The sequence below is a fragment of the Choloepus didactylus genome, chromosome 25 (genome assembly GCF_015220235.1).
Source record: "Choloepus didactylus isolate mChoDid1 chromosome 25, mChoDid1.pri, whole genome shotgun sequence".
Taxonomy (NCBI): Eukaryota; Metazoa; Chordata; class Mammalia; order Pilosa; family Megalonychidae; genus Choloepus; species Choloepus didactylus.
Window position 1 is genome coordinate 6,669,011 of NC_051331.1, and position 23,354 is coordinate 6,692,364.

The 23,354-nt window shown below is 53.2% G+C and overlaps 1 protein-coding gene across 1 annotated transcript; it reads right to left on the reverse strand.

The window, feature by feature from the left end:
• Window positions 1–1,791: 1,791 nt before the first annotated feature.
• KANK2 (KN motif and ankyrin repeat domains 2) lies at window positions 1,792–22,188 on the reverse strand. The gene is made up of 12 exons (XM_037818673.1): window positions 22,001–22,188; window positions 20,919–21,032; window positions 19,347–20,495; window positions 10,314–10,481; window positions 10,109–10,211; window positions 9,015–9,254; window positions 8,123–8,210; window positions 7,656–7,875; window positions 7,244–7,386; window positions 4,941–5,141; window positions 4,756–4,845; window positions 1,792–2,913 (listed from the first exon to the last, which is right to left on the reverse strand). The coding sequence occupies exons 2-12, from the start codon at window positions 20,953–20,955 to the stop codon at window positions 2,860–2,862; spliced, it is 2,493 nt and encodes an 830-aa protein (XP_037674601.1). The 5' UTR covers window positions 20,956–21,032; window positions 22,001–22,188; the 3' UTR covers window positions 1,792–2,859.
• Between the last annotated feature and the right edge of the window lie 1,166 nt (window positions 22,189–23,354).

The following is a 23,354-nucleotide window of genomic DNA, read 5'->3' on the forward strand; positions in this document are numbered from 1 at the left end:
ATCTCCCTTCCAGAAAGCAGAGGAAGAAACTGGGGGTGGGGTGGAGGGATGGAGACTTAAGCTTGAGCCAAACAAGATAACTAACAAACAACAAACAAAAAGACAAAATAGTCCTAAGCAATTACTTGTGAGAAGCCATTAAATTTTTTTTTTTTTCTTGAAAATCCCTGCTGGGCTCACAACTCTGGGAAACTGATAAACTTGCCTGCACAGGGGTCCCTGTCCCAGAAATATACTCCTTTGCATAAAATTTCCAGGACTTCCTAAAACTTCTGAAAGCTGTGCCCATTATCTCTGATGGAAACGGCAGAGGAAAAATGGAGGAAGTAAGAAGTCAGAAGAGTGATTAGCCTTGGGGAGAGTGGGTGGAAGGATGGGAGGCTCCCCCCACCCCACCCCCACATCCTGACCTGGTGTGGTCGAAGTGCTGTCTGTAAAGTCATAAAGCTGTATGCTTTTGTGCACACAATGACTGGATATCACACCTTCATTAAAAAAAAAACTGAAAAAAGAAATTTAAGAGCCAACATATTAGAGAAAGGGTTGGCAGGGTACACCCCAAAATGTTGACAACGGCATCTCTACCAAGTGGGAACATGGCATCCTTTGCTAAGCCAAACTCTTCAGTGTTGTTTGCATTTTCTCTCTTCTAAGCTCTAGCAATTATTTTGTAATAAGGGAAATAATCTGTGAAAGATCCCCTTTTTCCAAGATGTAAATAGTAGGGTGTCCAATAGAACTTTGTGTTGATGGCGGTGTGCTGTTTCTCTGCAGTCTAAGACAGTAACCACCAGCCAGGTTTGGCTTTTGAGCAATAATTAATTAATTATAATTAAATTTACACTTAAATGGAAATAGCCACATGTGGCTAATAGCTCCGGGAGTGGACAGCACCCCCTAGAGCACGGCATAAGGGCAATTTACTGTAATATTCTTGCAAATTTCCTGTAGGCTTGAATCAAATTTTTTCAATATTTAAAAAGAAACATTTTAAAGCATAAAGGGGTGTGGGAGACAAAGACAAGACATGGAGGCATCGGCATTATCTGTAGCTTTATTAAATCCATTTACTTTCTAAAAAAACGATTACAAAAAGGAATACTTCATTTATGTGTAATACTGTCTTCCTGGACGTACCGTGGTCGGAAAGTAAAATTCAAGGTCATGAATATACGGGAGAAAGAGAAAGGACAAAGGCAGGATGCCTGGAGCCTGTCACACCAAGCCCGTTAGGGATGGAGCTAGAGGGGAAACACTGGATAAATATGGATTTATCTAGGGGTCACGGGTTCCCAGGCCAGTGAGCTGCTTCTGGGAGGTTAAAATAAACACTCTTGAGAGTGGACACCGAAAGCCTCGGCCATCTCCGGACACTCGTCCCCATTGGCTTGAGGGTGGTTTGGTTTTCTCTCCGATTTCTATCCCCTTTTGCCCTAGGTGCATCCCTTCCATAAAAATCAAAGCAAGCCAGGCTACATCAAACTAAGAAATCTACATTTGTGGGAGAGTGGCCAGTACATAGCTTTATTCGAGGATTGTGAGCACTTTCCGGGCTTATTTGGTTCTGCTGAAGTTCAGCTCCAAAGCCCCCAAAGGCTGAACCAAGAGAGAACGTGCATTTATACAAATCTCCCTCCCTGCTTGCACAGTTGGAGGTTCTGTGCCCCCATCCCCTCTTTTTCTTTTTTTCTGTTCATGAAGGAAAGGAACTGGAAAGAAAACAATCTTGAGATTTGGGGGACAAAACAAGCCATGAAGGAAACTGCTTTTTCTCTAACCAGCCCCATTTCCCAGTGGGCTGGGGTCCAGGCAAACCCTTGGCAAGCCTTTAAGGCTGTTGGGAAAACCAGTTGCCCCTTGTTTGGTTTTCCGCAAAGCCCTGTCTCTTTAAGTTTGCCTTGCGCGTCCTCTGGGGGCAGCCAACTTTTAATCGAGGACACATGGGATTTCTGGAGCTGGGCCTGGGCTTTGCCAACAAGCACATGCCCTGTTTGCTCTGACGGGAGAGGTTTTGGAGCCCCTGAGCTGGAAACCGAGGGTCCCGTTACCTGTGGATCTCAGAACCGAACCCTTTTCCCGCATCTCGGGTCTGAAGGATTTTCTAGGAAAATGAATATTTGCTGAGGCCTCCTGCCAGGAGGGAATGGATTTCAGGGGAAATTTCTTGACCTGAATTGATCTCCGAGATGTCCCGGGCATCTTGGAGTTGGGGTTCTGAGCCTGAATGGAGGAAACACTGGCGGTGGCAGTAGGAAAGCTGAAGAAAGGGCAGAGCTGGTGACAAGGACAGAATCTGTTTTGTAAAGAGCCCAGAAGAAAATTTCCCCAAGGAAGCCGTCTGGGGGTGTGTGTGTGGACAGAACGCCATTATATACCAAACAATTAAACATGGCATGGGGGTGGGGGGCAAAGCCATTTGAGACCTCAACTCGTGCGTAATAGCATTCAGGATGAAAAGCTAAATATGCCATTCCAGTGACTTTCAAATCTGGCAGCCAAGAATATGATTCACCCCGCACCTTAATAGTGATTCTTAAACACTTTTTTTTTTCCCCTCTCACCCCTTCCATCCAGGATCGCCAACTTGTTGTTCTCAACGTGCTTCAAAAAACTCACGCCCCAGCATCAGCGACTGGCGCCAGTTTGGACAAAAACTGGGCTTCAGTCTGCGAGGTGGCTGCTTTGAACGGGGGTAACGGGGAAACATGCCGCACAGTCGGCAACTTCCCTGGGGAAGTGGAAATAAAATCCACTTGCCTTTGAGACTTGGGCCTTGGGGAGAGTGGGATGTGGGGGGGCGGGGAGGGAAGGGGACGGGATGGGGGGGGACGGACAGTCCGCTCCGAGGCCGGCTGCTGGCTATTCTTCGGCAGAAGATGATGCCGGGCTCCCGTCGTTGGTCATTGGGGCGAACTGAAATGAGAAGCCCGATTGCTTTTGTTTGGCACTCTTAAATGTCCACCGGGTGCCAACTTGAGGGGGGGGACTGGCCCCGTGGAGAAGGCTGTGAGCAAGCAAGACGCAGGGTCCTTGGCCATGGGGAGGTGACATTCTGGGGGAAAAGGCCGCGAACCAGCAGACGGGTGAGCGTGGCAGGGTCCGAGAGAAGGGCATGCCAGGCAGAGGAAACTGGAAGTGCAAAGGCCCTGGGGTTGGAACGTGGAAGGATTAGTGATAAGGCCAGCGTGGCTGGAGCAGCGTGAGAGCAGGGAGTGTGCAGATGGGGCGGGTCCTGCAGGGTCTGGTGGGCTGCGCGGAGAACTTGGGCTTTTGCTTTCAGGGAGGTGGGAGCCATGGAGGGTTCTGGAGTGAGGAGGGATGCGCCCTGGCTTAGGTGCTCACGGCGCCCTCTGGAGGCTCTGCGGAGAACAGGCCGTGGGGGGCAAGAGTGGGAACCCGAGACCAGCGGTGGCCCAGGTGGGTGAGGATGAGGGGGATGAGAGCTTGTCCCCCAGCCCTTCACCCCCATTTTACAGCTGAGCAAACAGAGACCCAGAGCTGATCCCAGTGGCAACAGGGGGAGCCTGAAATACTCCGAGCTTCAGGAAAGCCCTGGAAAGCAGGTGGAGAAAGATGGCTTATGTCCCAGCAAACTTCCCTCTCCTGGACTCCTGGGGAGTCGACACGCACCATACTAATCTCAAACCCGGCCCCAAATGTGTCTCAGCAGGTGCCCGGCAGGGGTGGGGAAACTGCGGGGTTCTAGGGTGAGACAGACCCCAGGGAAGTAACTTCTCTAAGCAGCTTCTCTGCCTCTAGCGTGAAAGAAATTATGGTACTTGATGCCTCTGAATCGGGTTATTGGGGAAGAGTCAACAAATCACACATGGGAGGCACTTGTCTCTACTCCACCAGATTGGGGAGGGCTTGTCTCCTCCATCAGACACTTAGGACCCAGGAAGTATCATTTCTGATCTCCCATTAGGGTTCTGGAAGAGTCTTTGGCTAAGAGACAAATGAATAAAGAATAACTCCCAGATTTCTGTGTCAAATAGGAATGCTGGGTCAGATGCAGCGAGGTTAGGTTTCTTTACAGTGGATCTTCTTGGGAGCTTTAATAGACTGATGTGCTCTGAGTCAAAGCCTAAGTCCTTCCCACAGTTCCCACGGCCTTGCGTGACCGGCCCCGTCATCTCCCTGCCCTCCTCTCCTCCGTCTTTCCCCACATTTGCTTGCTCTGCTCCAGCCATACAGGCCTCTTCAATGTCCCTCAGACATCTGACGTGCTCCCGCCTCAGGGCCTTTGCACGGCTCTTCCCGCCACGTGGATAATCACGACAGACCCCCTCGCTTCCTCGGTGTCTGCTCAAACATCACCTCCTTTCCAAGGCCTCAAAGGGCTCTCCCATCCCTCACCATGCCTGTAATTTCTCAGCACTCACCATCACCTGACTGTCAGGTGCCAATTAGTTTATTGCTTCTCTTACTAGAACATCCGCTTCAAATGCAGAAACTTTCTTCTGTGCCGTTAACTATTGTGACCAGTCAGGCCCTGACACGTGGAAGTGCTCAGTAAATATTTCTCAGTCGAGGGAGCGGTCATTTAAAGCACGGATTCGGAAGCAGCCGAAGATGGCTGCTGCAAACACAACCCGCAGCCTCAGCTCTCCAGGGCTTATTTCCTCCTCGGGGCAACCAAGAAGCACCAACGAGCAGATGATCATAAAGTTCCCGGGGTGGCACCCCATGCACCAGCAGCTCCGGGTCCCCGCCCAGAGCCCCCAAGTCCCCTGCCCTGGCGGGCTCGAGACTCACCGAGCACTTGATGTTCATACGGGAGTAGAGCATGGACACAATCTCACTGTGCCCGGCGTCCAAGGCCACCATCAAAGCTGTGCTCCCGTCCTGCAAAGCGTCGTCGCTAGAATGCTGCTGCCCGCTGTGTCCCCGCCCTCCCCGGGGACAAGCCTGGGTGGGGACGATGTGGGGACGGGACTCACGCGGTCAGTGAGCGAGATGTCGCAGCTGGGCACGGCCAGCAGCAGCCCCGTGATCTCCTTGTGGCCGTGCTCACAGGCGCACATCAGGGCCGTGGAGCCGTCGTCATCTTGCACGTTGACGTCTGCCTCGCAGGCCAGCAGGGCTTTGACCACGTCCACCCGGCCGTGGCTGACAGCCAGCATCAGGGCTGTCTGTCCCGCCTAGCAGGGGAAGGAACGGGCTGAGGGTCCTCGTGGGTGCCAGGGCAGGTCGTCCGCTGCTCCGCAACCTTCTATGGCTCCCTAGTACTCCGATGCTAACGTGCAAGCTCGCTTGCTGGCTTCCTCCTGGGATCTCAGGCAATGGCAATCTCCCCACCACCGGGCCTTTGCTCCTCCCACTGGCTCCTTCCTACCATTCAGACTGTGGCTGAAACGCCGCCTCCTCGGGGAAGCCCTCCTTGACTACACCACCCAGCCAATCGAAAGCTGATTCCCAACTCATAGGTGTAAACACAGGAAAGAATTCATCAAGCTCAGCTCTGTACACTTCTCTGTCAGTTAAACCTCAATAAAAACTAAATCAACACTCATCAACTGAGGAACAGATAAACAACTCAGCATGTAGCCAGACAATGGAATAGTACACAGCCACGAAAAAAGAATGAAGTTCTGATGCCTGCTATCACACAGATGGACCTTGAAAACATTATGCCGAAAGGAGAGGCTAAACCTGCTTATAATTGTGCCTAAGAGTCTCCCCCTGAGTACCTCTTTGTTGCTCATATGTGGCCGGCCTCTCTCTCTCTCTCTAGCTAAGCCAACTCAGCAGATGAACTCACTGCCCTCCCCTCTATGTGGGACCTGACTCCCAGGGGTGTAAATCTCCCTGGCAATGCAGGATATGACTCCTGGGATGAACCTGGACCTGGCATCATGAGACTGAGAAAATCTTTTTGACCAAAGGGGGAAGTGAAATGAAACAAAATAAAGGTTCAGTGGCCAAGAGATTCCAAATGGAGTCAAGAGGTCACTCTGGTGGACATTCTTATGCACTATATAGATAACCCTTTCTAGGTTTTAATGTATTGGAATAGCTAGAAGTAAATACCTGAAACTATCAAACTGCAACCCAGTAGCCTTGACTCTTGAAGACGACTGTATGACAATGTAGCTTACACGGGGTGACAGAGTGATTGTGAAAACCTTGTGGATCACACTCCCTTTACCCAGTGTATGGATGAGTGAGTGGAAAAATGGGGACAAAAACTAAAAAAATAGGGTAGGATGGGGGGGATGATTTGGGTGTTCTTTTTTACTTCTATTTTTTACTTTTATTCTTATTCTTTCTGGTGTAAGGAAAATGTACAAAAATAGATGGGGGTGATGAATGCACAACTATATGATGGTACTGTGAACAGTTGATTGTACACCATGGATGACTGTATGGTATGTGAATATATCTCAATAAAACTGAATTAAAAAAAAAAAAGAAAACATGCCGAGTGAAAGACACTGAATACAAAAGGAAAAATATCATGTGAATCCATTTACATAAAATGTCCAGAATAAGAAAATCCATACATATCAGAAAGCAGATTGGCGATTGATTGCCAGGGGCTTTGGGCAGAGACGGTTGGGGATTGGCCGCTCAATGGATACAGGGTTTCCTTTCGGGGTGATGGAAATACTTTGCAGCTAGAGAGAGGTTGCAAAATTTTGAAGGTAATCGATGCCACTGGAATAACACGTGAAAGTGGTTAGAACGGGGTATTTATGTCATATATAGGCCACCAAAGGGAAAAAATAAAAAGCATAGCAAACCCTAATGTAAACTATAGACTTTAGTTAATAATATAATTATAATAATCTTGGTTTGTTGCTTGTAACAAGGGTGCCACACTAATGCAAAATGTTAATAACAGGAAAATTGTGTCTGAGTGGGGTATACGGGAGCCCCGTGCTTTCTGTGTGGTTTTGCTGCACACCTATGACTGCTCTAAAAAAATACATGCAATTTAAAAATCTTAAGAAAAGAAAAGGTGAGGATCCCCAAAGATGCCTCAGCCTCTGCTTTTTCCACTAGAAGTTCCTACATATCGGCGGCAGCCTGGCATGTTTTTAAGAACTGGGTTCTGGAATGAGACCACCTGGCTCTGGTCTGGCCTAGAGGAGAAGATTCTGCCCCTCAGAACCTCAGTTTCCCCCCTGGGGAACGGGGATGTCCCTGAGATCGTGGCTGGGCTGGGCACACAGCCAGTCCTCGAACAACCCAGGAGGGCTTCCTGGAGATGGTGGCGGTGCTGCAGCGGGCAGCCCCGTACCTGGCTGGCTTTGGCGTTCACGTCTCCGAGCCGGAAGAGCTGCAGGACGGTGTCTGTGTCATCCTGGGTCTCCAGCGTGGCCAGGGCGGTGAGCATGAGGGGGCTGTAGCCGGCACAGTTCTGTTTGTCCACCTGGCAGACACCTGAGGGGGGCGGGGCAAGGTGGGTGTGAGGGCCAGGCCGTGCCTCCTCCATCAGACTGGGAGATGGATCAGGCTGGGGAAGGACAAGTTTCTCCCTGCCACGGCTTGATCTCGGAGTGGGCTTTGAGGGGTCACTTCCACTGGGGGCTCTCGGGGGTGGCGGACAGGCCACCTCTTCCCGTGGCGCCCGCTTTTTCTGTTATTCGGGGGCCAAAGGTTGGGGGCCCCACGTCCTCCGCCACGGGCCCGAGCGGCCGTGGCCGGCTCACCGCTGCCCAGCAGCTGCCGCACCACGGGGTAGTTGGCGTGCGACACGGAGTAGTGCAGCGCGGTGTTGCCGTTGCCGTCGGCGATGTTGACCACGTAGTCCAGCAGCCGCGTGGACACGGCCCTGAAGGTGACGAGGTGACGCCGCACAAGCTCGGGGTGGGCGTCGCTGCGGCAAGCCAGGTGCAGCCACTCCTGCAGCACCGTGGTGTAGGCCACCTTCTGGAAGCCGGGCACGGGGGTGGGAGGGCCGTGAGGACACCCCCAGAGGGAAGCAAGAACAGCCCCCTCCCCTGCCAGCCCCCAAAGGAGCCGCAGGCTGTCATCTCATCCGCAGCCCCCAAACTGCAAGACCCATGACTCAAGCACCACCCACCCCCCCAGCTCCTGGCCGGGATCCCAGGGGAGGCACCGAGCAGGGGGAGATGCCCGGGGGGAGGTAGCGGGGAGGAGGGGACCCCCACCGTACCAGCTCCCGCTCGCTGAGGAGGCTGGGGTTGTCCAGGTACTTTTCCAGGGCCAGGCAAGCAGAAATGAGGTCCGGACTCAGCTCCATCCTGGGGGTGGGGTGGGGGAGGCAGATGGAAGGGGGGCTTTATCTGAGGAGCACTCACCCCAGCCTCCCAAGCCCTCCCACCACCACCCCCCACTCCCTACATCTATCTGAGGTGCTCAGGGAAGGCCTTGACCCTCTCCACCAACGTTCTGCCCGTGGCCACCGGGATGTGGGGGTTTGGGGCCCTCAGACCCCTCACTGGGGATCTGGCTTTATGCTGCACCCCAAGCAGCAGATGTGGGAAAACCCGCAGAGCCCAAGAGGAAGAGAATACACAGGCCAACGTTTCTACCCAGCAGCCAGGGATGGAAGGAAAATGATTTCCAGTCGGCAGTTTTTTTTCATCAGGGATAAAAGGGACCAAAGCAGAAAGGGTGGAGCAGGGTGCCCCGTAAACGATGGGTGGCTTAAGGATAAACTTTGCCTGCCCCCGAAACCCTAACCCCAGAAGCCCTAGTTGCCCCCATCAGGCTCTTTCAGGAGCCCAGAAAGAGAAAATGCTTGTTTGCTAATTCAGACTAAGGTGTCCATGACTGATAGGATGGGTGGAGCAGGGTGCCCCAAATACGATGGGTGGCTTAAGGATAAACTTCACCTGCCCCTGAAACCCTAACCACAGAAGCCCTAACTGCCCCCCGTTAGGCTCTTTCAGGAGCCCAGAAAGACAAAGCGCTTGTTTGGTCATTCAGACTAAGGTGTGAGTGACTGATAGGGAGTTCCCTCTGAAGGCTTGAACGGTGGGACTGGAGGCAGAGGACACCCACTCCCTAATCCCTCCTGTGTGCCTACGACCCAGAAAACTGACCGGATCTCCTCCTCCACGTTGGATTCCGACGCCCCCTCGGCTGTGGGCACGTGCTGGGTCTCCCGAGATAGCTGGCACTCCTGCCGGCTGCTCTTGTTCTCGGCCATCCCTGTGGGCCTGGGCTGGGGGGCTTCGGCCACACTCGGCATCCTCTCTGCTGGCTCTGGGGCCTCGCCCTCTGTACTCTCGTTGTCCGAGAAGTTCTCCGCTGTGCTGGAGTCCTCAGACGAGGACTCATATCTGGGGTGGAAGGAGAGGAGGGATGGGGCAGACACTGTAGTTGGGACAGGATGTGGTGGTGGTAGGGGCCACCTGCCCGGGCCTCGGTTTCCCCACCTGTTAAATGGGGATAATGGCAGTGTTGACCTCACGGGGCTGCAGGGGAGTGGCTTACAGGGCTGGTACACAGTCAGCGCCCAATAAATGATAGCTCACGGGGTGGGGGGCAGGGAGGGATGCTACTTTTCACCTTATACCTCTCCGGATGTCTTTTGCCCCTTGCGCAGATATTACCGATTCAGGTTCTCGTCTCACTGCAAATGGAACCTTCTTGCTTTGGACAAAGCTTGAGCTTCTAGGCTCGGCATTCGAGGCCCCCGATGAGCTTGTCCCTGCCCATTGCTCCCCGAGCTTCACGCTGCTTTCTCCCACCTCTGAGCTTTTATGTGGGATATGCCCCCCACCAGGAAGGGCCTCCCCACCCCTACGCTCTGCCTGGCCAGCTCCTACTTGACCCGTGGCCCATGCGCCACCTTCTTCTGCGAGCTGCCTCATCTCCCAGGGGGTCTGCCGCAATGCCTGGGCGTCCCCCCATCAGTGTCCAGTGCCCGGGAGCTCCTCGGTCAGGCAGGGGGCTGAGTCTCACACCTCCCGAGGGGTCGCAGGGGGCAGTGGTCACGTCGGGGGTCAGGACCCTGGGTGGCCATGTGAGACCCCAAGCAAGACACTCAGCCTCTCTGGGCCTCAGTTTAACCAAATTTAGGGGCTAAGAACAGGGCATGCAGTCCATGCTTGTGTGTGAATGAACTGGGTGACAAATTGGGGGTCAAAGCTGAGGAAAGGGCCGGGGGCAGGGGGTCGGGGTCTCCTCTCACCCCCCGTTGACTCCCACAAACTGGAGGCTGCGTGGGTGGGCTGCCGGGTCTGGGGGCTCCTCTTTCCGCTTCATGATGGATCTCAGGTCCGTCTGCGGCCCACCTGGGGGTAAAGGGGTGCCGTCCTGTGGGTCCCCCCCAGCCAGACCCCTGGCCCGGGCCTCCCGGGTGTCCCCATCCCTCTATGGGGCCATCGCCCGCTTACCGGGATCCCCGGCCGCCCCCAACTCGGGTGAGGCTGCTTGCTTGGCGGGCTCCCTGGAGGCGGCATCACAAGCAGGCACATGGCTTGCGTTCTTCTCGGACTGTGCCAGGGAGGTGGCTGCAGGCTCTGGGGGTGGCGAGGACAACTCAGCCGGAGCCCGTGGGAGACCTGGAGGGGCAGGAAAATTGGTGTCCCCCGAAGAAAATGGCAGCAAAACATCAATAATAATAGCTGCCCCCGTGGGACACACCAGGGGCCTGGCGGCGCTTTCTAAACTTTCTAAGGGATTTCTGGGGTTACCTCGTTATATCTTGCTGGTTCACCAAGGCCAGGGAGCTCGTAAGTGGCAGAACCCAGTCCCAAACCCAGGTCTGTACTGAGTCTTTGCTGGAAACAAGATGTGCACATAGCCAAGTCCTGTGGTCCTAGCGGGAACACTCAGCTCCTTTGCAAAGGAGCTGTGTGACCCCGGACAAGTTGCTTAACCTCTCTGTGCCTTGGGCAAATAATGACCTCCTGGCATTGCTGTGCTGAGTGAAGGAGGTGGTGAAGGGCTTAGAATGTCTGCACGTTGAGAGAGCACCCAGAAGCATTTGGTAAGCCAGGAGAACTGTAAACTATAGTTTGATGTGATTTATTATTTTGGGTACATATATATATATATATGTATATACTTTTTTTTTTATATAAAAACAGCACCGTATGTGAATATTGCTTTGTTTCCAGCTTCATTTCCTTCTTCTGTATTTAATATTAAGCAGGTATTAGATTAACAATCATGAGAAAGAAACAGTGCGGACTACTAGAAAATTGAAATTAAAACCCCACTTTAGGCAGGTGAACTCACTGCCCTCCCCGCTACGTGGGACCTGACTCCCAGGGGTGTAAATCTCCCTGGCAATGCAGGATATGACTCCCAGGGATGAATCTGGACCTGGCATCATGGGATTGAGAACATCTTCTTGACCAAAAGAGGGATGTGAAATGAAATCAAATAAAGTTTCAGTGGCTGAGAGATTCCAAATGGAGTCGAGAGGTCACTCTGGTGGACGTTCTTACACACTATACAGATAATACTTTTTGGGTTTTAATGCATTGGAATAGCTAGAAGTAAATACCCGAAACTACCAAACTGCAACCCAGTAGCCTGGACTGTTGAAGATGATTGTTTAACAATGTAGCTTACAAGGGGTGACAGTGTGACTATGAAAACCTTGCGGATCACACTCCCTTTATCCAGTGTATGGATGGATGAGTAGAAAAATGGGGACAAAAACTAAATGAAAAATAGGGTGGGATGGGGAGGTGTTTTGGGTGATCTTTACTTTTATTTTTTATTCTTATTTTCACTTTTTCTGGTACAAGGAAAATGTTCAAAAAACAGATTGGGGTGATGAATGCACAACTATATGATGGTGCTGTGAACAGTTGATTATATGCTTTGGATGACTGTATGGTATGTCAATATAGCTAAATAAAATTGAATTTTAAAAAATTACCTAAAAGAGAAAAAAACAACAACAAAATATGAGGTAATAAATACATAAAATATACAAATAAATAAAACAAAACAAAAACCCCACCTTAGGTGGGTTGAGGATAAAGGTGACATCTTGGGTATCAGAATGGGGATGGGGTGAGCAGGGAGGGAGCTCCGGGCCCCCACCCCCAGCCTGAATGGGGTAAGGAAAGTCTTGGACTCCCCCCTGCCCAGGCCACACATGGCTTCTGAGTCTCCGCTTCTCCAGGATGTCCCCTTCCTGCCACTGGCCACAGACTGACCGACGACCAGCTAATTTTAACTCCCTTCAGCCATTAATTTCTATATATATATACACACACAGTAACTACTTCCTCAAGTCTTTGGGTGATGCTCCACTTCAGTAAGGAACAGCAGAGAGAACATCTGTCACACAGAGAGTGTAGGACAAGTAGGGGCAGCTGGGGACATTGTGCCACAAACACATCACAGAAACCGAAGTGCAGGATACGGCCCGGTCTGGGCAGATTGTACAGCAGTGACCCTGAACTCCCGCAGGGAACCTGGAGCTCACGTCCTTCAGGGAAACATCTGATTTATTGTTGAAACTTTGGCAATAAATTCAAATGAACCCAATGGATGACATGGAGGACGTCGAAATGCTAAAACAGTGGCAATGAAGAATGCGTTCTTAATCCCCGTTCCTGTGGGCGTGAATCCATTTGTAAACGGGACCCTCTGCTGATGTTGTCATCTGTTAAACTGTGGGCTCATCTGTGAGAAGGGTCTCCAGAGACGCTCATTTGGGAATGGTCAAAAAGAATCAGGGTGGGCTTTGACATGCTCGACTTGGAAGCCTTAGAAAGAGAAGCCAGAAGTCAGAGAAAAAAGGCAGGAGGAGAGCAAGGACATTGGGGTGTGACGGGAGGCAGGGACACAAGCCAAGGACTCCCCAAGGATGGTGGCAAGGACAAACTGCACCAGAAACCACAGATGTCGGGGAGAAAGCACAGCCTTGCTGATCCCCTGGCCTCTGAAACTGGGAGCCCACAAATTCTTGTTGTTTAAGCCAACCCGTTGGGTGTTATGTGTCACAGATGCCCTGGCAAACTAATAACACAGTTAATAGCTATTATGATGGTTATTCCACTGGGGAAGATGGCAAACTGATGCCAAAATGTAGATGGAAGTATTAAAATGCACGGTGCGCAAGACAAGTTTGCAAAAAGGGGAGCAAAGATGGGGAACCTAGCTGAAGAGAGAGTAAAATGTAAACAGAACGGTGGGGTGTTGTCACAGGAACAAATAGAACCAAGCAACGGGGTGAGGGCCCAAATGTGGGCGTACTCTATGGGAACTGAGGGTAAGCCAGAGAGGGGCTTCCAGAAATTGCTGGGAAAAGCTTGATTCCATTGTGCATGGTTCTGGAAAAGCAGTTTGCTCTACCCGAGAAATATCAACCTGAATCTCTACCTCACACCTCCCCAAACAAAATAAATTGAAGGATTAACATGAAAGAATAACTATAAAGCTACTAGGAGAGAATGTAGCAGAATATCGGGGGGTCCCTGGAAGGGGCAAGATTCCTTTAAAAAAACTTCTCAAAGCACAAACCATTTATGCAAAATATGACGGGTTGAATTAGAGCCAAAATGAAGATTTCCGTTTGATAGAAAATGTTATAGAGCTGCAGAGAGCAGCTTGGCGGTTCCTCAAAAAGTCAAACAGAATTATTGTATGACCCAGCAATTGTACCCCCAGGTATAAGCCCCAAAGAAATTGGGAGCGGGGACCCAAACAGATACTTCTGCACAAATGTTCACAGCAGCATTTTTCACACGAGCCAAAAGGCAGAAACAACTCAAAAGTCCATCAAAGGATGAGATGGGCCAACAAAACCGGGTATGTCTGTACAAATGGAATATTACTCAGCCGTAAAAAGGAATAAAGCACAGATCCATGCTACCCCATGGATGAACCTTGGAAAATATTATGCTAGGTGAAAGAAGCCAGATGCTAAAGACCACATATTATAGGATTTCGATCATACGAAAAGGCCAGAATGGTTCAAACCACCCATAGAGAGAAAATGGAGATTAATGGTTGTTAGGGGCTGGGGGAAGGGGGCATGGAAGCAACTGTTTAACTGGGTGGGATTTCCTCGTGAGGTGATGCAAACGTTCCAGAACTTGACAGAGGCGAAGGCTGACAACACTGTGATGTACCAAATGCCGCTGAATTGCACGCTTTAAAATGGTTAATTTTAAGTTACGTGAAGTCCACTTCAATTAAAAAGAAAGTTAACAATGTTCAGAAATAGATTGGGGTGATGAATGAACAACTATATGATGGTACTATGAACAGCTGATTGTACACCATGGATGATTGTATGGTATGTGAATGTACCTCAACAAAACTGAATTTAATTAAAAAAAAGAAAGAAAGAAAGTTAACAAACAAAACTCCCAAGTCTCATCGATGAAGCTAATAAACAGAAGGCAAAGTAGGAGGAGATATTTGCAATGCCCGAAATGGGCAAGGGATTATCTACTTGAACAGCGATCGCACGCTTTTTCTGTAAAGAGCCAGATAGTAAATATTTCTGGCTTTACGGACCATATGGGCTCTATCGTAACCACTCAGCTCTACCATTGTAGCGTGAAAGCACCCATGGGCAACATGTAAACAAAGGGGCATGGCTGCCTTCCAATAAATTTGAGTTTCATAGAATCTGGCTCATGTCACAAAACATCAAGTCTTCTTTTCCTATTTTTTAACCATTCCCAAAATGAAAAAAAAATATTTCTAGCTTTGCGGGGGGTCGGAAACAACAAGCCGAATCCGGCTCATGGGCTGTAGTTTGCCAGCCCCTCTCCTGGAATATGCCAGAAACTTCTGATAAGTGCCCAAGGAAAAATGGGCAAACGCTATGAAGAGTTGATTCACTGGGGAGTCATTATATTAAGACTTTAGGGTGATGCCCAACCTCACCAAAAAATCAGAGAAATGCCAATTCAAACAACAAGGAGATACTACTTTGCCCGCCATCAGAGGGGCGAAAAATTAGAGAGCCGGAGAAAACCATATGTTGTGGGAGTGTGTAGAGGGGAAGCCTCCCAGAGAAGATCAGACAAGGCTTGGAGTGAGATCAAGTATGCGTATCCCCTTTGACCCAGCAACATACTTCCGGGAACATAAGCCCGAAGTTGGGAACGGATCAGTGAGGGCAGGGCCAGGGTTGGAAGTGAGCCAGGCACCCTCCACGGGGGATGGGATAAGAAAAGGGTAGGATGCTCGAGCCTCGTCGTTCATGGCTTACATAGATGCAAATCTGCCTCCTTGCAAAAATTTATTTGCAACCCCCCAAATCGACGCAGGGCTTTCGCCACCATCCACAGCCAAAGCAGAACAAAGCAACCCTGCTTTCTCGTCTCAGCTCTCATTTTGTAAACAAGTGTCATTTTTGCAGTCTATTTATGCCACGATTTTTTGGATTTTTGTGCTCTTTGCCGGTGAGTCTGCGGGTTAAATGCCCCTCACCCCCAGCGTAGTGCCGAAGTACCATCTAGTGTTCCCAAGTGTGAGAAGGCTGGGACGTGCCTTACGGATAAAATACAGGTGTCAGATGAGCTTCTTTCAAGCAGAAATTCCAGCACTGCTGGCCGTGAGTTCAGTACTAATTAATCCTTGATATACATTCAGTAAGGTGTCTTAAACAGAAACATGCATAAAACCAGGTTATATGCTGATCGGGTGACAAAAACGCTGAAAGCAGAGGCTCACAGGAGCCTGTATTTCCCCCAGGAGCCATGGCTTAGCATTCGCTAACTCAGTGTTTCTGGTGACGAGATTCTACCATAACTACCAAGAAAGAGAGTCGCTTGCACATACATTGGGTGGAACTCAATGCAGCTGTTAAAAGTGACAAATCAGATTTACAAAGAGTGGTGTGGAGAGTTCCAAAGCAGAGTATTCAGAGGGAAAAATAAGAAACTGAACAGACTCTTTTTTTTTTTAAAGCACAATACCATTTAAGGAAATTAATCAGGCACAGGGCATATTTTCAAGGACACCCAAGAATCTAAATAAGCTTCTGGAAGGTGGATCGCAAGGAATGATATTAAACGGGGTAGGGCAGGAATTGATGGTGGGAGTGTGAAAATGGCATAGAGCAGAGGTTGCAAACTATGGCCCATGGGTGTGGTTGCTACATTTTTAAGTGGCCGGGGAAAAAAAAAATTAAAGGAAGAATATGATCTCGGCCACATGAAAATGATGTGAAATTGAAATTTCAGTGCCCGTAAATAAAGTTTTATTGGAACACAGCCACGCTCGTTCCTGAAAGTGTGTGTATGGCTGAGTTGAGTATCTGTGACAAAGTCCATACACCCTGCAGAGCAAAAAATATTTACCCGGGCAGAGAGGGCAGAAGATAAATGTGAAGTAATAATAACAATAACAATAATAATAATAATAATAATAAAAACCAAGGTGCTGAGTACAGACCAAAGCTGAAGAATTAGGTTAACTCAATTTGGGGTTCCTTAAGTCGAAAAGAAATTTTATAAAAAATTTAAATCACTCACTCAGAGAGGAAAGGATGTGCAATTTGGTATAAAGCAATTTGGTAACCGACATCGAGGGCCTCAAAAATGCCCTCGTAGAACTCTGTCCCGAGAACACAGATGACAGACCGCCCGCGTGGCACTTGTTCACAGCAGACAGAAACCGTCGCCATAGGATGACTGGATATAGGGACCGATCACGCAACTCTCAGCCCCCTCTTTCATCAGGGAAAATGATACAGCCATTAAAAAAATTAAAAATAATCAATCCCATTGCCAAAGAATTTTTACCAATGTGGGAAAACACTCTGGGGATCATGTTAGATGGAAATAAAAAGCAGAGTGTAAATCCTGGTTTTGAGGACCTTGGGCAAATTTGTGAACCATCCCGTGCCTCAGTTTCCCCATCTGTAAAATGGGGATTAAAAACACGACCCATCTCATAGGACCGCCGGGGGTTTAAAGGAATTGTAATGCCTGGCCAGTAGGAATTGCTGCTTCCATGCTTTAAAAAATAAAGCAAAACAGCCACTTCCGTCAGCTCTGTGATGCCAGATTTGATAAATACACCATTATCATATGCTCTAAAAAATTCGGAAGGAAAGAAGCAGAAGTGTTGCAGACAGCTGCTTCTGGGTGTTGGTAGGTTGGGGGAGGGACGGTTATTTTTTCTGTTTTACATTTTTCTGTACTTCCCAAACTTCCAACAACAAAGAACACGAATTGCTATTCGATGACTACGTCTCAAATAAGAGCAAAGTTTCAAAGCCCCGGAGAGACTGAAAAAAGGGGCTCTGGGCCTCTAACTCAGCCACCCTCACCTGCCTGCAGGGAAGCCAGCCTTCCATCTTACCTGCCCTTCAGCTGCAAGGAGCAAATTCCCCGAGGAGCCTCACTAGCTGGTGACAGGTGGGGCTCCTTCCTGCCTCCTCCTCCAGGGAGGCCTCCCTGACTACCTGCTGTGCTCACTGAGACACATTTTCCTCCACATCCTCACCCACCTCACTGCTTCTCTCCTTTCATATCTTGGATCATATCTTGGGTCAAAGATGCCCCTTGGAGAGGCCAAGAACGAGCCAAGAGCTAGCCCCTGGACACCCACTACTATGCCCAGTGCCACACTGAACACTTGAAACGAATGAACTTGGTTAGGCCTCAAGTTCATCCGGAGAAGTTGGCTGTTAGGATCCCCATTTTGCAAATGAGGACACGGAGGCACAGAGAGGGTAAGTAACTTGCCCAGGAGCACAGAGCCAGGGGGTGGTGAAAGCAGAATTTTGATCTCAGGCCACTACCCCATCTGGTCGTCCATTCCATGCCCTGTTTTTATTTACTTCAAACACTTATTCCCTGAGGTTGTATTTCTTCACTTATTTATTGCAGCCTCTCATTTACTTATTGCAGGGGCTTTGGTCTCCTAGGAGACCCAGCACACAGCAGGCACTTGATAATCATTTATGGAATCAGTAGATAATGAATGAACACACTCCAGTTCTGCTCAACAAAGCAAGGTAGATATTGGGGTTGGCTGCAGCAAGAGGGAGTTAAGTGAGACACAAGGAGGGACTTCCGGAGCAGCAGTATGCACAGGCTCTGCCCTGGGAGTCAGGGCTGGAATGGCGGTTGCCTCTAAGATCCAGCAGCTGGGCCGGGCAGGGCCCCTGGATGGAGGCCAGAGCTGCAGGGCTGGGTGTTTGGGATGGACACAGAAAAGAGGGGTGGCGTCCGGAGCCAGCCAGGAACAACACGAAAGGGGAGGCACAAAAACACAGCTGGGTCCCCGCCCTCCAGCCTGCACCCACCGGTCCCTCCCTGGAGCCCCAGCCTCTCAACATTCCAGGCTGGGACCCAAGCCCAGGCTCTAACCTTGAGCCCTGCTGCGGGTTCAGACCGACCTGGGTTTTTTTGGATCCTGGTTCAGCCACTTCCTGGCCGTGTGGACCGAGGACTCTCCTTCATAAGCCTCGGTTTCCCCAGCTCTAAACCAGATTTGCCTGGAAATTATCAGCAAAAACAGCCAAACCACTTGCTGGGTGTGGTCATTCACGATGGTCCTCGAAGTGGGGGCCATTATTATGCCATTTCACAGCTGGGGAAGCTGAAGCTCAGAGAGGTGAAGCCACTCACCCAGGGTCACACAGGAGGGAGTGGGATTTGAACCCAGGTTGCCTGGCTGTACAGCCCACACTTAGCCTCTCTTTGGGCAAAGTGCTTTGTACAACCCTGGCGCCCGGCTAGCACTGGAGAAAGAACAGCTGTTGTTATTAGTAAGAATTATTCCGGAAGCTTCTCCCAGGGGCTTTAGGGTGGCGGGTGGCGGGAAGCAGACATTCTGCACACCCAGCAAACTCCTTTCCTGGCATGAGGACTCAACACTTCCTCCAGGGAGACCCACCCCTTTCTCCCTCACAGCTATAGGGCTTGGGTGGGTCTCCTCAATGAGGATGACAGTGCTGGGATAAGTGATGAGCATGTGACCCCAGCCAGTCAATCAGGGGCACCCCTGGGATTTTTATTAGAACTATCTGGACCAAGGGGGCTCCTTTTCCACTGCGCTGGAAGGACAGATGCCGAGAGCAGTGGGGCTCCCTTTGCCAACCTGAAAGAGAGGCCCCAGGGTGGACAGAAAAGAAAGACAGTGAGTTAGACATCCCTGATGACATTTGAGCACCTGGATCCAGCCCCACCTGAAGCTGTTTCTAAGTTCCATGTACTTACTGATTAAACAGGGAAGGCTTTTGCCCAGGTAACAGAAGGCCAAAATACCTCCTGTTTTCTGGACACTTAAAATGTGCCACACACAAACAAAATCAAGCACTTAACAGAAACCCAGTTTCTTTGCATGCCTATCACCCTGAGGTCTCCGGCATGACTCTCCCTGTTTTGCAGATGAAGAGTCAGAGGGTCCGAGAGTGAAGGGATCCGTCCAGGGGATGGCCAGGACCTGGGCACTCAGAGGGCCACCCACCCCTGCCCGCCATCACTCACCTGCTGCCCCATCGGAGCTTCGCTCTGTAATGCTGATCTTTTTCACGGCGTGGACGTGGCCAGTGGACGCAATGGGCGTGGGGAATGCCGTCTCCACCACCTCGCGGCTGCAGAACACGGGGATGCCCTCGGCCCCGCTGGACGTCGCCAGGGCCCGCAGCCCGGCCCCGTAGGGCTCCAGGCTCTGGGCGTGCTGGGCAGGGGCCCCGGCGGCCGTGCTGGCGGCCACCTCCACCTCCCGCGGCCCTTCCACCACCCGGACGGTGTCCACGCGGATGGGGCTCTCCGGCGGGGGCCGGGCCTGGGCCGTCTGCAGCTCCTGCAGCGCCTTTTTCAGCTGCTTCTCCAGCACGGTCACCTTGGCCGCCAGCGCTGCCTCCCCGTCGGGCATGCCCAGGTCCCGCTCGCGGACCCAGGTGCCCACGCTCCGGGTCTCGGGGTCCTCGGAGTGGCCCTGGCCCAGCTCGCCGCGGTGGCCCAGAAACTTCTGGCTCTTGAGCTGCACCGCCAGCTGCCGCTTCTCCTCCTGCAGCACCGACAGCTTCACCTGGAGCACGGGGATGAGTTTCACCTGCTCCTCCAGCTGGCGCAGCTTGCGCAGGGCGCCCGCCATCTGCTCCCGCACGTGCGCCAGGTGCCCGGCGCTGGGCGCCACCGGCGTGGACAGTCCCGAGCCCCGCGGCGTCGGGGGCGGCAGCCCCAGGCCCACCAGGGAGCCCGTGGAGCCGGCGGCGCTGGGTGTCAGGGAGCCCAGGCCGGCGGGGGCGGACGCCTGGTCCTCGAGGCGGCGCCGGGCGTCCAGCAGCGTGCGCTCCACGCGCGGGTTGAAGCCGGTGCGGGTCTCCAGGGCGCCATACTGCGGGTAGAAGCCGCGGCCGCAGTAGGAGTAGGCCGAGTGGCGGCTGTCCCCGCTGGCGTTGGAGCAGAGCGACTCGGTGGACGTCCACCAGGAGCCGGGGCCGCGGGGCAGCGAGCCCAGGCGCGGACGGCGCTGCACGGCCACCCTGCGCAGCGTGTGGCCCTTCTCGATGTCGTCCACGTACTTGAGGAAGTCGAGGTCCAGGCGGTAGCCATAGGGGGTCTCCACCGAGTAAGGGGGCTCGGACTCCCTGGTGGGGAAGGCGGGCGGGGAGACCGGGCCGGGGGTCCCTGTGGCCGAGAAACACACACACACATGACGCCCCTGATCTGCGGGTCCCCCAGAGATTCAGGGGCCATCTGATCCCAGAGAAGCCCCCAGACCCAGAACCGCCGGGGCAGGGCAGAATTTCCCTTTCCAGTCTCCTGGGGCTGGGCGTGCCTCCTTCCTCAGACCCCCAGGAAAGGGCTGTGCCTCCCCCATTAGACTCCAAGACGGGGTCCTGCCTCTCCCACCCACTCGGACCCCCCTCCCCCACCAAGGTTGGGCTGTGTCCTCCGTCAAATCCTCAGGGCAAGGCCACGTCTCCCCTGGGACGCCAAGTCAGGCCCTTGTCTCCCCCCCTCAAATCCCACTCCCAAGGCAGGGCGGTGTCTCGCTCCCTCAGACCCCCACTCCCAGCCCGGGCCCTCCCTCCCCCTGAGACCTCTGACCTGGGAAGGGGGCTGGCGCGTGCAGGACTTGGGCCATCGTCTTCTCGGCAGGTGTTTTCAAGAGTCACTTGGGGACTGTGAGTTAGACTGCCTGCAGCACTGGCTGAGGTTTACCTGGGGGTGGGGGTGGGGGGCGCAGGGACGGAGCCCGAGTCAGGAGGCGTCTGCAGGGGGAGGGGGAGAGGTGACTACCCTCCCCCCACAGCTGCCCCCACTCAGCCCCCTCCTCCCGTTTTCCTGGGGAGAACAGCCGCCCACGCAGGGGTCCAGGGTCCTCTCTTCTCTCCCAGGCACACACCCGGCCCAGCCGCGGAATAAGGGATTGGGGGGTGAGGGATGGGGGGCATGGTCTGGAACAAAGAAAGCAAACCTCGCCGGCCCGCCCGCACATCTGTCCAGCCCCTGGACAGCCTCCAGCTGTTCCCACAGCCCCACCTCCACCCTTCCTGTACCCCCTCCCCCAGACCCTCAGTCCGGCCGGGGGCTGGCCACAGGGACAGATGGGGGCTGGGGCGCAAACGGGGGTGCACAGCCTTCCTGCAAGGATCTGGCGAGACAGGGGACACCGGAGGACAAAGAGAGACAGAGCACTAGGTAGGGGTCCCCCAGGGACCCCAATGCAGCCTGTTCAGGCCAGGTCTGGGATGGGGGTGTAGGGAAAGTGGGGGGAAGGTAGCAAGGAGTGGAGCCTTTCCCCTTTATGGAAACAATTTTCTCTAAAAATAAACAGTTTTGCTGCAGGGCTACACAAGAACTTCCTGCCCCCCACCCCCCAGTATGTGTCCGGACTCGGAGGTTCTGCTGGGATAAAGGGCCGGGCGGTGGCCCGGGAAGTTAGGCGGGCAGGGGAGGAAGTAAGAGGGGGTGCCCGGAGGCTGCAAACGGGAGGGACAATCAGGGCCTGTCACTAACCCAGCCTGCTCACCCCAGCCCTGGAGGACAGCCAGGGTCCCAACCACCCCACTTGAGTTTGGTCAGTCCTTCTTGCTGTCTGACCTCCGGCTGTCCTGCTGCAGGAGCCCTGGCCCATCCTGCCTCCAAGGGGGACTCTTTGGGCTTGTGGGTGCCAGGAGGGCAGGTACCTGGGGGGCCGGGCCAGGTAGGACACCTGCCAGACATGAAGGCGGACTCTTCCTCTCGGCCTGGATGTCTCCACGTCTCTCCGTGTCTCTCCAAGTCTCTCTCTGTCTCTCCGCGTCTCTCCGTGTCTCTCTGCGTCTCTCTCCCTATCTTTCCCCGTCTCTGTCCTTACTTATCTGACTTTCAACACCTGGAACACACAGTCACTGATTTTAGGAAATTTGGTTTTCCAACTGCCGGGAGGCTCACTTCCTGCCTGCTCACCCCTTTTACTGAGGGACAAGCAACAGGGAGATGGAAAATATCCCTTGTGGACCTAAGAGAGAACTGGAAGCTGGAAGCAGGATGGAGTAGCCAGGGAGCCCCTGGGGGTGGAGCGATCTGGGGTGAATACACTCAATAACTGTAAGAATAATCGTGGCAACTCAATTGTCAGAATGGCCCCACCAGGTGGGCATGGCTGTTGCCTCGTTTGACAGATGGAGAATCTGGGGCCCAGAGGGGTAAAGCCACTTGCCCAGGGTCACTCAGCAGGGAAGCGGCCCGGCCTGGGCCTATGTCTGCCCCCACCGCCGCCAAGCCACCCCCCTCCAGACACCCTACCCCTCCCCATTTCCCAGACAGGCAGACTGAGGTCTGGGGGGTCTCCAATCAGTGAAGCTCCCTCCCTGGGGGGCTGGAATCAGGGGTCGAGTGGAACAGAAACCAGATATGGGGGTGTGTGGTGGTGGGAGGTCCCGGGGCTGAGGCCCCTCTCCCCGCCTGGGCTCCCTGGGGGGGACGAGAAGGGGGATGCGATGGAGACAGAGAGTTGACAGGAGACGAGATTCCAAGTGCCAACAGGTGGGGGGGGCCTCAGGAAAGGGACTCGGGGTCCGGAAGCGGACCCCAGTGTCCCGCGGGGTCTCCCCAAAGCCGCTCCGCCCCCCACCCAAGTCGGGCCTGAACGCCTCTGGGGTCTTCCGGCCCCTCCCCCGCCCCAGAGTCGGGGGGTGAGGGGGACCCCGCCCCGTGCCGGGAGGGGCGGGGCCTGCGGGGTCCCCGGCTAATGGCAAACAGCTGCCGCTCTCCACGCCGGCCCAGCCGCCAGGCCGAGGCCCAGCCCGGCCGCCTTCCCGCCGCCTGGGGCCTGGCTCCGGCCGCGGAGGAGGGAGGGGGGGACGGAGGGGGGTACAGAGGCGGAGGGAGGGACAGGGACGCGGGAGAGGGGCAGAGGGGAGGGTCGGGGCGCGAGGTTCCGACGGAGGGGACTGGTGGGTGGGTGGGGGGTTTGGGGCGGAGAGGGGAGGGATGGGGTCCAAGATGGGGAGGGGACAGGGACCCTCCCTGTCCTTCCCTCCAAGTCCGGGAAGTTGG